The sequence below is a fragment of the Mixophyes fleayi genome, chromosome 2, assembly GCF_038048845.1.
Source record: "Mixophyes fleayi isolate aMixFle1 chromosome 2, aMixFle1.hap1, whole genome shotgun sequence".
In the NCBI taxonomy this organism is placed as follows: domain Eukaryota; kingdom Metazoa; phylum Chordata; class Amphibia; order Anura; family Limnodynastidae; genus Mixophyes; species Mixophyes fleayi.
In genome coordinates, this window is record NC_134403.1 from 133,357,506 (window position 1) to 133,374,496 (window position 16,991).

General features: G+C 39.8%; 1 protein-coding gene across 1 annotated transcript in view; it reads left to right on the forward strand.

Moving 5' to 3' along the window:
• Positions 1–16,991, forward strand: part of MYO16 (myosin XVI) — a 234,011-nt gene that overhangs the window by 42,231 nt on the left and 174,789 nt on the right. Inside the window, exons 6-8 of the mRNA XM_075200000.1 lie at positions 130–255; positions 1,138–1,213; positions 3,761–3,911. Of these exons, the coding sequence (XP_075056101.1) occupies positions 130–255; positions 1,138–1,213; positions 3,761–3,911 (353 nt within the window). The remainder of the gene's footprint in view (positions 1–129; positions 256–1,137; positions 1,214–3,760; positions 3,912–16,991) is intronic.

The following is a 16,991-nucleotide window of genomic DNA, read 5'->3' on the forward strand; positions in this document are numbered from 1 at the left end:
GGTTGTTTTGGACACATTTATTAACAGTTCTATGATACAGCAATCTTTAACTTATAAGATAATAAGTGGTTCTAAGTTTTATACATGTTAGAGCAGGTTTCTTATGAATATAATTTGCATTACCCGCAGCTTCACATAGCCTGTGCCTGTGGCTTTAAGGACGTTGCTTGCCAGCTATTAGAGAACAACGCTGACCCAGATGCTGTAGATAACCAGTACTGGACTCCACTTCATTTGGCTGCAAAATATGGACAGGTAATATGACAGTTCTCCACATGAAGTTGCTGCATTACTGAAACTTAAGAGAGTGCAGTGCACACAGTGCTTTCCTATTTGCGCATATGGTCCTAATTGTCAACCATGTGTACTCATAGGTAAACGTCTCCATCCTGGTTTTAGGAGCTCTGTATAGCACTGCATAATATGATGTATAAAAATATAATTCAATTTAATAATAATATCCTAATGCTCAGGTGATTTACACATCAATTTGGAATGTACATGGTGTAAAATATGTTCATTAGCCAAAAGACAGATAGTAATCATTCTTTGCAAATTCACATCTGTATGTGTCAGCGATAAACATTTGCTTCATAGATACCATAGGTCCCTGATTTTCCAGGTTTTGTCCAGATTTTAAAGTATTGTCCCTGTTTTTTTTTTTTCTCTTAAAAAATGAAAGCAACTCTACAGTACCAATCCTCTTAACCATCAGCCACTGTGCATTGTATGTTTGAAATCAACAGTATATAATACAAAGTATAAGTTAAGATGTATTAATTGGGTATGTTTTTCAGTACAATAGCAATGTGCCAAGCCAGCTGTAATGTTTTCCTTGAAATTATACTGTAATTGGGTATGTCACCGAAATACAGAGTTAGCCAACCTGCTATTCTTTATTGATTGTGGAACTGCAGGCTCCAGTATATACTGACAGCCAAAGGCTGGCAGAAAGTCCTGGGACTTGTAGTTACACAAAATATTTTGTTGTTGTGACTATACTTTGTTGCTAATAAATAGCACAAATACAATTCAATGATAATATATGTTGTTTCTCTTAGACTGACACTATACCTTGTGATTGTATCGCTTATCAAGTAGCAAGAGCCACACATTTTTAATATGGTCTTTTTACAGACAAATCTTGTGAAAATTCTTTTGGTTCATCAAGCAAATCCCAACATTCTCAACTGCAATGGAGATAAACCTTCAGGTTTGTCAAAGGATTTGTATGTGTTAATTAAAATGACTTCAGTGCCATTTTTTAAAAAAATAATATGATAGCTGATACCAACTGCAACATTCCAATTATAACAACTCTGCGAGATTGAAAAGCATTAGCAAAAATGAATTGTTAAGCATGCTACACAAATCAGAGTCCTTAAGAGAAAACTAATATAAATGGGAAAGAAACCATATAAAAGACACATCAGATTTTCATTGTTTGAACTTCCGTAGTTCAATTTATCGGATGCTGATCACAGTAATTAATTCAGCATCTTATTATGTCCCTAGTAAAGCTGGCAGGAAGAGTTCAATGCATCACGCTCATATACCCAGACCTTGTCCAGTTACTGCAGAGGTTTAGTATAGCGTGATCTGCCACTATGTTCTATTTATCTCCTTTAAACCAAATAACCTTTCATATTATACTTTACTGTAGTTTCAAATTGCCACTATGTCTTCATTTATCAAGAGAGTTTGAGTTATCTTTCACTATTTTTTTAATGTTTATGGGTATATATTCGTTTTTTAAATTAGTGGCTTGTCTTTTAATTTGTATCCAATACTACCCGTTATGTCTGTTTTTTATGGTCATAATAATATTTTTAAAGAAATTTGCTGTGGCCTTAAAAAAATATATTTTTTTAAGGGTTTTTCCATTTTAATTAGTGGTCGAAGTGGGGTGTATACAATGGTATGCCATACCGCCAATTCTCCCATTTCTATGTTTCCACTATGAGCACTACCTTTCATACTAGTTTTATACAAGCATTTCATTATGCAGTTATTCTTGCACCTTCCATATCTTATATTCCTATTCTTTTATGCCTATCACCCAATTTGTAATGTCAACTATTCCTAAGGCCTGATTAAGGGTTCAGGCTGCCCCAAGCTTGTATCGCCACCTCGCCTTCCACACTAGGCTAATATGGGATAGGTAAAAACAAACTCCTCCTCAATTTAAAATCCAACAACCCCCCCCCCCACCAGTGTTTAGTTTCGCATGTTTTCACAATTCATCTCCAGTTGGCTTTTTAAAAGGGTCACAGTATTTTGTGTCACTCATTTAAGTTTCATTAAAATCAGAACTGTATAGCGGAATGAGAGTTACTGAGGTTGAAGATATGAAGGGGCCTCACCTATCGCCATCCTTGTCCCTCTTACTCGCTTAACATCAAGTACCCGCCAAAGAATGGCTCATTGTCTTCAGCCTTTACCATGAGAATATATCAAGATTTAAACCTTAATACAATTTTATTTCAAGTTCTTATTGTTACTTTGTAGAACAACTCCTATTCCTTTAAATTTTAAAACGAATTTCAGTTTATACCTCTTGTTACAATTTCACCCCCCCCCCTCCAAAAGTCTTGCGCCCTAGGCTGCAGCCTATTCAGCCTATTGGATAATCATGCCCTGATTATCCTGTTACTATGAATAACAATTGAGATTAAACCATATACCTAGATTGTGGTGCGAGTTTAGTATATCCAACAATAAAACCTATTCATATATGGGTAGCACTCAATATTAGGGTAAAAGTGCATATAGCTTTCTTTATATTTAATCCTTTAACTTTTCTCTGCTAAAAAGTTAATGTGTAGTTATGTCTAGTAGATATTCACTATAGTAAATACTTCAACTATATATTTACAGGCAGGGCCGCCATCAGGGGGGTACGGGGGCTACTGTTGTACCGGGCCGGGCTCACCAGGGGGCCCTGTACAACAGCTCAGCAAAGACTTACCTGGGGCCCGCCGCTGGTCTCCGCTATTCTGTCTTCAGCCTGGCTGTCACCGTGACAGCCAGGCACCAGGATCCGATCGCAGGGGTGGAGGAATCATTCCCCCTGCGATCATGTGATCTGTCACAGGCAGAGCAGCGGAGACCATAGCGGAGACCAGCGGCGGGCCCCAGGTAAGTATGTGTTGCTCATGGGGGGGCGCTCATGGGGGGGGCCCGCTCATGGGGGGGGCACGGGGGCCCGTACTGGGCCCGATTTTTTTCTGAAGGCGGCCCTGTTTACAGGTTTGTCATAGCAGTCACTTTATTACAATCCAATACCATATAAATATTACATTTGTCAAATTTCATCACCATTTACTTATATAGCGCCACTAATTCCGCAACGCTGTACAGAGAACTCACTCACATCAGTCCCTGCTCCATTGGTGCTTACAGTCTAAATTCCCTAACATACACACACAGGCAGAGAGAGAGAGAGAGAGAGAGAGAGAGAGAGAGAGAGAGACAGACTAGGGTCAATTTTGATAGCAGCCAATTAACCTAGTAATATGTTTTTGGAGTGTGGGAGGAAACCGAAGTACCCGGAGGAAACCCACGCAAACACGGGGAGAACATACAAACTCCACACAGATAAGGCCATGATCAGGAATTTAACTCATGACCCCAGTGCTGTAAAGCAGAAGTGCTAACCACTTAGCCACCGTACTGCCCATTATAACTATATGTGTATGTGATTGGTGACTGTGTGTGAATTCTGTATATTTTTACCATAACTTATTTTATATGTTTATAGACATTGCTACAACAGAATTCATACAAGACATGCTATTGAAAGCTGAAGACCTCTCAGAAGAGAGAAAGAAAAACCCTTCTTATTCCCCAGTGTTCAATGAAGAGCACTATGAAGAGATCTTACATGATCTTCCACTGGCTGCCAGTAAGCTGTAAGTTCTAGCTTTATATTTGATGTGTTATAAAGTATGGCAGTGATTCCCATCCAATATGTTGCTCTTGTGTGGGATATGAAAACAGTACTAATTTTAGGATTGTTAGTTTTTAGTGTCTAGGCTGGTGTCCCACAGGCTTTTTGTGCCAGTCAATCACATAATACAGAAGCTTGTTCATACTATTTAGTATGAAATGTCTAATTCTTGTACATGCTTACACTATCATGCATAAAAGCAGCTGATTATTAATGCCATGTTTCATTAGCTGGAGCACAAAATGCCTGTGTTATAGGCCCCTAGGTCAGATATGGTTTTATTGTTTGGCTTTTTTTATATTTTAACTCAGTTGTCTTGTAGGAAAGGGTGTGCTGAATTTGTGATGATGTCAAAAGAGTTGAGAGTAATTGCATTATTTACTAAACTCACTACTGCACAAAGTTGTGGTTACCAATTACGTGGAGCCTGGCACAAAGCTTTCAAAGGCAAATACTATTTCTCAAAGGCAAGAAACACCTATTGGACTTCTCAAATTAATATGTACTCAATAAACAGACTGAAATAGCTGATATTGGCTAGTGTTTCCAATGTGCCTCAAGTGGTTGATACAGGATAGCTTGTGGTACATAGTCTAATGGATATTAAACAGAGAGCTTGGATTATTATTAAGCAGTTGCTGATTAAGTACAGGGAAAGTACTGGACAATTGTGTATCGCACTGGGTAAGTCCTCAAAGAACTAGTGGCACATTTTTGTATAGCAATAGTTATATATAATTTTGAATTATTTTCATTTCCACCAGAAAAAGGTGCACTTGCACAGAATTTATAATGGACATAAGAAGGAAAAAAGGAGAAACATGTGCTATGAGGCACTCATGGGACTCTCAAAAACAATAAAAAATATAAGCTTTATTATTCTCATTAAAAAACCATATGACTGTATCATTAAATCAATCCTCAAATGAGGGTATACTTTAGTAGCGAAATATTAAAAATTAAATGAAAAGAACACAATAAACCCAAAGAAAAATAAGTGGTTTAAAATAGCAGATAACTGCTAATCTGTTTTGCTGTCCGTAATATCCCTATTATATACTGATCATATCTATCCAATAGTGGGAGTAGTGGTTCACTATTATAATCTGGTGTGCCTATAGAATGTATATACCATATTGATAAATGGTATATACAGTTAATCAATTTAATTGATATGGATAATTTATGGATCATTTATCAACAATGACCAGGGTCAAAATATAAGCGACCATATAGAGCCAGTGGTGCTGTGATAGACTATATCCTATATGTGTTGCTTGATAATTACTAGAATTACATTGTGATATAGTGATGGTTTTCAAAATAGAATACTTTAGCAAGCCAATGTTCTATGGACCGCATATGCTCATAGTCATGTGAGTTTCACCAGTATCCGGCAATAAGATTTGCGCTAATGCCTAATGGATCAGTTTCAATTTAATGAGTCTGTACGACCTCAGGCTTACAAACTTGCAATTAGTATGTAAGGCAATCTCATGTAAATTCCTCAAGTACCCAAAACTAGAACTACAGTTATATATGCAGGTACCTAATGGGCAGGGCCGGACTGGGACTAAAAATCAGCCCTGGCATTTAAAGCACACAGGCCCACCTCTGTTGATTAGCAGGGAAAAAAAATGTGTGCCGCAGTGCAGTGGCGGTGCCACCAAAGGCGTAGCTACATTATGTTGGGGGCGTGGTCAAAATGGTGCGTTGATACATACATTATAATAAAACATTACATTTAGCAGACCCTCCCCATCCACATTACGCCACCCCCCCAGATACATTATGACACCCCCAGCCCACTGTACTTATCTATGCTTCTGATGCTGCTGACATTCCTGTAGAGTGAGCAGGGAAGCTCTTAGTCTCATGAGATTAATAAATCTCGTGAGACTTAGAGCTCCTCGGCTTGCTCTGCAGGCTGTGCCCTGTCCGGGACGGAGCACAGATCCTCCTGCTGACCAACTGGATTAAGGCTCGGGGGGCTCGGGCACTTAAGTCAGGGGGGCTCCTATGATGTAATTTGGCTATTAGACAAATTTTTGACAAATACAAAGGCAATACTGTGTGCACTACTGTTAGGTGCACACAGTTCTGCCTTAACAAGCAGTACAGTGTGAAGCAGGACATATCTCCCAACTGTCCTTGTAGTCAGACCAAATCCTGACTAAGTGGGACAGTCACCCACCAAATTCAGAACAGTTGGCAGACTGTCCTGGTCTCTCCTACCTGTCTTGTCATGGTCACCACTTGTGGCTGCTGGTGTCTTTAGATCAGTTGTTGCTTGTCTGGATCCTGGAATGTTGGATGCCCTATTTGGAAAAAAAAATGAGCAGTTGAAATTTAGCCCTGGTGTTAAATCAATATAGCATCCATGATTTAAAATTAGGCCTTACTGCAGCCACAACATTAAAATACTAGTATTCACATTTGATAAATACATCTATTTCCCTCCAACTAGCCCTGACATTAAATAGTATTCCCATTTAATAAATAAAACTATTTCCCTTTCTCCAAAGCACCCCAGCATTAAATTAAAAATGCAATCGCCCCATCTGAAATTGATAGGCCCCACTATTAAATTGCCCCCACCATCACCCAACAAGTTGAATAGCACCCAATAATTAGCCCCCACCTGCAATTCCCTATTAGTTTAATAGCCTACCTCCCATATTATATTAAGAGCTACCCATACACACATTATTGTCATACACCGGCCCTCACACACACACACATTATGGTCATACGCCGGCCCACACACACATACTATAGTTATATTGTTACACACATACACACTATAATCATACCCTGTCACACACACACATACTATAGTTATACTGTTACACACATACACACTATAATCATAAAGGTCATTCTTTGGATATTTTTTTGGGGGGTTATTTTTTTGGTTATTTGTATTCATTGTCATTCAGAGCTTGATTTATATATTTTTTAACTTTGTCGATCCCATTTTTATTGGCGCCTGTCAGTAAATTCTGTGTTATTTTTTGTTACACTATAATCATACCCTGTCACACAAATAGCTCACCTGTCACACAAATAGCTCCACTGTCACACAAATAGCTCCCCTGTCACACAAATAGCTCCCCTGTCACACATATAGATCCCCTCTCACACAAATAGCTCCCCTGTCACACATATAGATCCCCTGTCACTCATATAGATCCCCTGTCACACAAATAGCTCCCCTGTCACACAAATAGCTCCACTGTCACACAAATAGCTCCACTGTCAAACAAATAGCTCCCCTGTCACACATATAGATCCCCTGTCACTCCTATAGATCCCCTGTCACACAAATAGCTCCCCTGTCACACATATGTCACACAAATAGCTCCACTGTCACACAAATAGCTCCCCTGTCACACAAATAGCTCCCCTGTCACACATATAGATCCCCTGTCACACATATAGATCCCCTGTCACACAAACTAACCCCTCCCTCTTACCTTGTGCCCTCCGCGGCGCGCTGTGTAGTCTCTCCTAACACATGGTGCTCGTCCCATGTGACATCTCCAGAGCCATTCATAGAAGAGAGGGGAGGAGGGGAGGCGCGGCCACACCAGGAAGTAAGTCTAGTGCCGACCCCACCGCTCAGCACACAGACTGTCATGCCGAATTCTGGCATGACAGTCTGTGTGCTGAGCGATGGGGCTGGCCAGCTAGTAACCAGCCCATCTGGCCATCGGCCCTTCTGGCATTTGCCAGAAGTGCCAGATGGCCAGTCCGGCCCTGCTAATGGGTTAATAACCAATGCTGTAGATCAGAGCGTCCTGCCTGGTTTTAGGGACAGTAGTGTCTTACAGGGTAAGAGGAAGCTAGTCTGGCAACTGGTAGTGTGGACCCTGTCATGTGCTCGGTCTAGTATGGCACAGCTTATAAAAGGTAGAAATTGAATTCCCTAACTTCGGATGATAATATTTGATAATGTAGTGGGGAGACAGCAAGCACACAAACGCCGACACGCGTTTCGCTAGTAAGCTTAATCAGAGGCAATCTAAGTACAGGGAAAGACAGCAATAGAGTTGAGGGCTGGAAGCTATCAAAATGCAGCTTTGTATTTCAATCAGATGTGGTCTTAAAACACAAACCACATTATTTATTAAATTGCGGTTTGCATAAAATCACATCTGATATGTAAGCCACGTGTGGTTTTGTAGGAAACTGTTGGTTTGCAAATCAAACCTTGCGCTCCTACATCGCAATTGAACCTTGCGATGTAGGCGTTCACTCTAAGTCCATTTGCTTCACATAAAAATACATCTCTCATCAATCACACTGCCTATACAAATAACTTGTCCCTGTAATTTTATTACAGTTTAACTTATAGTTGAAACTCCTTTAGCTTGGAGAGACAGATGGGGCTGTTTACGTGAAAGTGCGCTATAGTATACTGTTCATACGTAAGTTAAGCTTGCCCCTTTGCTTGGCATATGATTTTGATTTATACATATTTTAAGATATGTGTCTAGACATATTTTCTCTGTTATTTTCGGGCTTAATTTCTAATCAACTCCAGTCAGGCACCTTTTTATTGACTTCATGCTCAAAATGGCTACAGTTTGAGTAATCTCGCCAATGAGAGTCTTGGATAAAAAAAAATCAATATTTTCTTTCCTTGCGGCTTTTCAAACCATCGCCTTATACATTATATCATGCAGGATTGTTAAAGAATAGGTAAGCATTGACATCACTATAAAGGAAAAGAAAGGGATCTTTATTAATAAATATTACTTCTGTGGGTGAAAGGTGGACATTGGTGCATGCATTTAAATTAAAAACATTTGCTTTAAAATTCTGAAATTGTATTTAATTATTATTTAATACATGCAATAAATAGGTAAAATATGTTTTGCAAACTCAGTTTTTGTTACCTGAATACTGTTATGATGATGTCTCTGAAAATGGATTCTGAGTGTGCTAAATACACAGATCATTTCTGCGCAAAGAAATACTAGATTTTCAAACAGCTGTCAAAATCAACAGTTAAAATGATGACATTATTTAATAATTATTCTTTACACCTGAGATTCCTAGCCTAAGATTATGTCAATGAGACCTAAAAGGTGGAGAAAAAAACTTTGGTGGGCCCTGGTTTCCCCTTCCCTCTCATCATAAATTGAAGATATAAATAAGAATGAATTGAGTAGTAATTTAGAAAAAAAATACAATTAGAAAGTATAAAAAAAATTAATTAAATTTAAAAACATTTGGAATTTTGAGGGAAATTTGGAAAAAAACTGAAGAACATTGTGGGAGCCAGTATGAGAGACAGACTTGTCGGAGAATGAAAGGCAGAGAAGGGAATATGGACTGGCAGACACACAGTGAATATGAGGACATCACGGCGAATCAGGACAGAACACATCTAGTCCATTTGTGGAGGAAAGAGGTCTTCTAATCTACTCTTCCAGTAAAAATGTGGAAACTAAGTACATGACAAAACTCTATTGCCACTTTGTGCCTGCATATTTACAGCTTTGTATATATAACATTTCCTGATCTGGAGCACTAAATAATTTGTCCTGTAAGCAGTCCTATTTATTTTCTTTTTCCTTTACTACATTTACAAAAAAAGGAGCAGACCATTTCTATTATAACAGAATTTCCTTCGCTCCCAGTATGCTGCATACAATAATTTGATGGAATTGATGTGAATCAGTATAAATACAAAATAGGCATGTAGGACATTCACATTTATAAAAAGTTGCCTCCTAAAGGCAAATAAGTGATTACATTTAAAAAACAAAAAACAAAACATAGTTAGAAGGGAGCACAGACAGAGGGTTGGAGAAGACGTAATGGGGAAACATAAGCAGGACATTCATGCTGCCTGCCACAATATTAATGTGTTCCTCAGAGAAACAGCACGGCATCAATACATTCAATGCGGGTTAATATTCCAGTATGAGAAATAAATTGCATGAAAATGTGTTGAGCACTTAACCTTCAATGTCTGAGTAGGTGGTGGCACTAGAGGCAACTTGCACCATATAATTATACATTAATTATATATCATTGTGAAAAAACTTTGGTGGTTTATGACACATTAATGGACTTATGTGTTATCAGTTCATAATCCCTTTTAGGAAGAATATTTAGATTTGTGTTCTGGTCATTCTCAAGTGGGTAACAAAATAGTTGGAATTGTTCAGAACAGACTAAAGGTTACCTCAAAATTACAGTCATTTATTTAAAGTAAAAACTGGCATGTCTGGCTTGCTCAATCAAAGCTTATAGCTTAGGTTTGGGTAATATCTATAGAGTCTACTGTCATATCTGTCACTGTCTGCACTGAGGTGCTTGTGTATACATTGTTTAGTAAAATATTGCATAGATATGGATACGTAAATCATGATCAGTAGGCTTGAGAGGAACATATATTGCTGGTCCATTTATTACAGAGATACTAAGTGAGAAGCAGCCAATGATGCAGGGTTTGTAACTCATCCCTTTAATTAACGACACATGAATTATACAGGTTCTGTGGCTAATTAAAATCAGGCAAAATAGATTCTGTCTCCAATCAACCATAAAATGTAAAACATTTATATGCATTATATTTGTAATTAAAGGGACAAGTTGCTAACTCACTAAATATGGCAGTGGTTTTTGAAATGTGAAATGCTCCTTGATTTGCTATTGAAACTACAAAACAGAAACAGATCTGTAAGACATATAAAGATTACACTGCACTTTTATTAAATACAACTCCTTAACTGTTTTTTTTCTTGAAGCCCTGGCAGCAGAACTGTGGAGCACTAAGAAATGTAGAGAAGTGAAAGTACTACACTGGACCTTCTTGGTCTGACTCTAGTCATATCTTCTGCACTTTTAAATGCACTCAGAGAGAGACTAGTGGGTATATTTACTATAATGCGGGTTTGAAAAAGTGGAGATGTTGCCTATAGCAACCAATCAGATTCTAGCTGTCAGTTTGTAGAATGTACTAAATAAATGATAGCTAGAATCTGGTTGCTATAGGCAACATCTCCATTTTTTCAAACCCGCAGTTTAGAAAATATATCCCTAAGATGCATTGCTCAGCACCTGAATGACCTGTGTATGCAGCACTGCACACTAAGGGGGGTATTAAATTACAATTCGCAGCTGCTCATATAAAGCGTCATTATGGTAGCGCAATATCACAGAGATCCACAATGTTACGGTACTGGGACGAGTGCGGCCGTGAATCGTAATTGTATATGCCCCTAAGCAACAACTTCTGGAGAAAAGCAGTTTTCGCCGGTCCTTTTTTCTTGCGCCAACTAAAGAATCATGTCAGAATAAATGGTAGTTGTATCAGTTCCACTGGAAGAGGTTTCTCTCCAAAATGAGGACCTGATATAGACTTTCTGTGCCCATAATTAGGATCCCAGAGTCTGACAGAAAAAGTTAAAGTAATAAATCAAGAATGTCAAGCAGAAATGAAAGATTGGCAGACAATGACCAGGGAAAACTGTAGTCTTCGTGTAATAGCTGTACAAGGTCAGCATAATGAATAATACATGGTAATAACTTTCTGCTCTTGATTTTCTCTTGAAAAAGAAAGGAGTCAATAGTTGCTGAACATGAAAATGTGTGAAAATATTTTTCTTGATGCTCCAGAAGTTTCCATTATTTTGCATCCCTTCCTCTCACAAGATGCCACCAAAAGAATCATTCACGCACTCATCATCTCCCGCCTCGACTACTGTAACCTTCTCCTCACTGGCCTCCCCCTCTCCTACGTCGCCCCCCTCCGTTCTGTTCTCAACGCGGCTGCCCGACTCATCTTTCTTTCACGTCGCTCCTCCTCTGCCTCCCCTCTCTGCCATGCCTTACACTGGCTCCCCTTCCCCTACAGGATCCTTTTCAAACTCCTTACCACCACTTACAAATACGGATGAGCGGGCTCGGATATCTGAAATCCGAGCCCACCCGAACCTTGCCGATCCGAGCCGGATCCGAGACAGATCCGGGTATTCCCGCCAATTGCAAAACTGAAAGCGAGGCTCCGAGTCATAATCCCATTGTCGGATCTCGCGATACTCGGATTCTATAAATTCCCCGCTGGCCGCCGCCATCTTCACTCAGGCATTGATCAGGGTAGAGGGAGGTTGTATTAGGTGGTCCTCTGCCCTGCTATATCCTGTGCTGTGCTGTGCTGTGCTGTGCTCAGTCCAGTTTTGCTGTGTCCTGTGCTCTGTCCTTCTGAGTTCAGTGGTGCTGCTGGGTCCTGTGCTGTGTCCTGTTCAGTCCAGTGGTGCTGTGTCCTGTGCTCTGTCCTTCTAAGGGCATTGTTATTTCCCCATTATTCCAAAGTTATAAAAAATTTAAAAAAAAGTTGTAAAAAAAAAAAAAAATAATTATAAAAAAAAGAAATTAAAAAAAAATATCCAAAAACAATCCTGCAGTATAAGTCCATTGGTACTGCAATATTACAAAGTTCACTGATTCTGCAGTATAAGTCTACCAGTGGTACTGCAATATTACAAAGTTCACTGATTCTGCAGTATAAGTCCAGTGGTACTGCAATATTACAAAGTTCACTGATTCTGCAGTATAAGTCCAGTGGTACTCTCCTGTGCCGCATATAATTTTTAAAGGCTTTGCCGAGTGTGTGTGGCTTAGGGGTACGCTCTCTTGTGCTACATATAATGGAAAACAAAAATTTGGAGGATAAAGCTGCGAGGAAAAAGCTCAGTTTTCCTAAAAGACCCGCTGGCGGGGATGCTGATAACATCTGGTCCGGACTGAAGGACCTGACAATCATTGCAGACATGTCTACTGTTGCTGCATTGGATGCTGTCACAATAGAAAAAATGGTGGAGGATTATTTTGCTGACACCATCCAAATAGACATGTCAGACAGTCCATATTGTTACTGGCAGGAAAAAAAGGCAGTTTGGAAGCCCCTGTACAAACTGGCTCTATTTTACCTGAGTTGTTCCCCCTCCAGTGTGTACTCGGAAAGAGTTTTTAGTGCAGCGGGGAACCTGGTCAGTGAGCGGCGAAGGAGGTTGCTTCCTCACAACGTTGAAAAAATGATGTTTATAAAAATGAATAATCAATTCCTCAATGAAGTACAGCACTGCCCTCCAGATACTACAGAGGGACCTGTGGTTGTGGAGTCCAGCGGGGACGAATTGATAATGTGTGAGGAGGAGGAAGTACACACTGTAGGGGGAGAGGAATCAGAGGTTGAGGATGAGGACAACATCTTTCCTCAGTAGAGCCTGTTTAGTTTGTACAGGGAGAGATTAATTGTTTTTTTGGTGTGGGGGCCCAAACAAACCAATCATTTCAGCCACAGTTGTTTGGTAGGCCCTGTCGCTGAAATGATTGGTTTGTTAAAGTGTGCATGTCCTATTTCAACAATATAAGGGTGGGTGGGACTGCCCAAGGACAATTCCATCTTGCAACTCTTTTTTTGGCATTATGTGACCATTTAACAGTCGTTTGCCATGTTCAAAAAGTAAAACAAAATGTCAACAAATTCAAAAAATTAAACCAAAAGTAAAATGCCCTGTCATAATTTAAAACAAGAGGTATTGACATGCTAGAACTACTGTAGTGTTTATATGTTATAAACACTACACTTGGAAGTTGGAGGAGGTATTGTGGCCCCGGTACCAAATTTAGTACCGGGGCCACTCCACTATGCAGTCCAGATAGAGGTGTATCAGATATTAAACAACGTTGACTGTTGCTGCAAAATTTTTAAATAATATTGTGGGGAACACTACACTATGCAGTCCATAAACTTTTTTGGTAGAATTCAGACCCGTGGAGGGTTTTTTAATTATATTGTGGCCCCGGTAAAAAGTTGTGTACCGGAGCCACCCCACTACGCAGTCAAGAAACTTTTTTTTTGGAATTCAGACCCGTGGAGGGTTTTTTATTTATATTGTAGGGACCACTCCTCTACGCAGTCCAGGTACAATTTTTGGTGGGATTCAGATCATTTGAGGGTTTTTAAATTATATTGTGGTGACCACTCCTCTACGCAGTCCAGGTACATTTTTTGGTGAGATTCAGACCAGTTGATGGTTTTCTTATTATATTGTGGTGACCACTCCTCTACGCAGTCCAGATACATTTATTGGTGCGAATCATACAAGTTCAGGGTTTTTAAATTATATTGTGGTGACCACTCCTCTACGCAGTCCAGGTACATTTTTTGGTGCGATTAAGACCAGTTGATGGTTTTCTTATTATATTGTGGGGACCACTCCACTACGCAGTCCAGAAAGATACCTCGTTGCAACGTTTTAGACTAATAACAATATTGTGAGGTGTTCAGAATACACTGTAAATTAGTGGAAATGATTAATATTGAATGCTATTGAGGTTAATAATAGCGTAGGAGTGAAAATAAGCCCAAAAACTTGATTTTTTAACTTTTTATGCTTTTTTCAAAAAAAATCCGAATCCAAAACCTTAAATCCGAACCAAAACCTTTCGGCAGGTGTTTTGCGAAACAAATCCGAATCCAAAACAGAAAACACGAGACACCAAAAGTCGCCGGTGCACATCCCTACTTACAAAGCTCTCTCCCAGTCTACTGCCCCCTATATCTCTAACCTCCCCACCATTCACACTGCTGCCCGCTCCCTGCGCTCAACCAATGACCATCTCTTCTCCTCCACTCTGATTACCTCTTCTTACTCCAGAATCCAAGACTTCTCCTGAGCAGCCCCCTGCACTAGAACGACCTCCCTCGCTCCATCCGTCTCTCTCCCAGTCTGTGCTCTTTCAAACGGGCACTTAAAACTCACCTGTTCCTCAAAGCCTACCAATCATCCACTTAACCGCTAACCTCCTTCGCTAACCTCCTTCGCTCGTTCTCCCCTCTCTCCCCTGGCCCCTTTTTTCTCTCCCCTTTACTTCAATGGCTCCTTTTTGTGCCTGTTTGTTCACCCTCCCTTAGGATGTAAGCTCGTATGAGCAGGGCCCCTCTCCCCTCCTGTCTCCATACCATACCTCCATCTTTACCCATATGTCTGTCATATGAGTTTCTGAAGTATTGGTACTTTGTGTTTATTGTTCTGTACTATGTCACCCTCTTTGGTCTACTGTTTGTACTGTGTACGGTGCTGCGGAAACCTTGTGGCGCCTAACAAATAAATTATAATAATAATAATAATTAAGTAATGATATTCTGTATAGAAAAACAAGCAGAATGAAATAGGGGAGGTTAAGATACAATTTTATAGTTAAGATGTGTATCAAAGCAGTGTTCACTTTGGTTGATTTCTTTGTGGAGGTCGCCCAGCTACAGACAAAACTAACAATTAAAATCTATCACAGCTTTTCTGGTGCAAACATTTTATCCTCAAGTTATAGAGGTGTGTGGATGTGCAGACTGCCAGCTGTAAAACTAGCTCACTTGGAGGCCTATTTATTATCAATCACACTTTTGTTCCATTAATTATCACTTGTCATCAAAGTGATGACAGGTGAATTAATGTGGCAATTGGCTATTGAAGTCATGTCGGGACTGCGCATCCAATAGGAGGCTGTTCTTATGATGGCTTCTTTATAAAGTTAACGCTGGGTTTTGACCAGGAGTCTTTGCTGAACATGCTCAGCCTAGAGTTGCTCATGTGCTGAGGTCATTTACTTAAATTAGCGCATGGGGAGCAGGAAGCTTGCCGGAGAGGGTTCCAAAGACCCCGCCCAGCGATGTTCTTCCCATATAATTGAATGGCGTTAGCCATCAAGGTCAAGTTTCGAAAAGCTAAGCTCTTTGGAGCTTGATACATTGCTTGATACATTACATCCATGCTGTGGGTCTTCCTGTTATAGTGTGACAAGCCCAGCCAGGCATAGCCTGGTGCTGGTTGTCACTTTTGTGTGTGTGTCCTACAGAAAATGGAGTGGTGGCATTGTTCTTGTCACTCTCCAGTCTCAGTCATGATGATACTAATCCCTCTACCTCATGTGCTAAAGCCTATGTTCAAGTGCATAGTGGTTTTAAGTCAGGGAAACAAAAAGGTAAATAAAAAGCTTGTACATTTTTAAAGAAAAAAACACCTGTTTAATAAAGTTGAAAGTTTAATATACAAAAACATAAAATTGCCAAGATGCCATTCTACCCAAAATATTACCAAGCATACACCAGCATCAGCTAGCTCCCTTCTCTCAGCTAGATCTCAGCACCTGCAATCTACACTGTCATCATATTCACCCTCATCAGTGTGTACATTATCCTCAAACAATACTAGTTCATCCCTGCTGGAATCCATCATCACAGAAGTCTGTGTACTTTGATTTAATTGCTGGTAATGGCCTTCCTCATGGAATTTGTAGTTCATTTTACAGAAGAGCTGTCACGATTTTTGGGCAATTCTTTACACCAGACCAAATGTCAAAATGTTGTGCCTACTCATCAACATCACCACAGGGTGTCTTGGGAAAACTTTTTCCTAGCAGCAATTTTCAGAGAAACTGAAGGAGGAGACGTCATTGTGTCATGTACCACTTAAGCTTGAGCTTGCTGACCAGGAGCTTATTGCATCTCTTGAGATCTGGGTCAGTTGGAAAGTAAGATAAGACATAGCTCTTAAACCTAGGATCAAGTACAGTTGCAAAATGTAATGATCCGATTTCAAGATGTTGATAACTCTTGGATCCAGGCAAAGCGAATAAAGTACTTAATCTACAAGTCCAACATAATAAGCGGAATTGCTTTGTTTCATTTCCTTCTTCAATTTCTCTAGCTGTTTTTCAAAAAGTCTAATTAGGGGAATCACTTTACTCAAGCTAACAGTGTCTGCACTCTCTTCACAGGTGACTACTCTGAGTGGTTTCAGCACAAAAAGTATTCTCCACTGCACTGGACTAAAGTATATTCCCCCTAACTTCTATTCTTCTTGCAGCTGCTGCATTCTCCTACTTGCTGTTGGAGAATCCCAAAAATGACCCTAAATATTTCAGGACACAGACAGCATCTCTGTCATGTCATTGTCATTTTTTAAAAAGTTCTGTACCACCAAGTAGATTGTGTGAGCAAACAGGGAATGTGATGGAA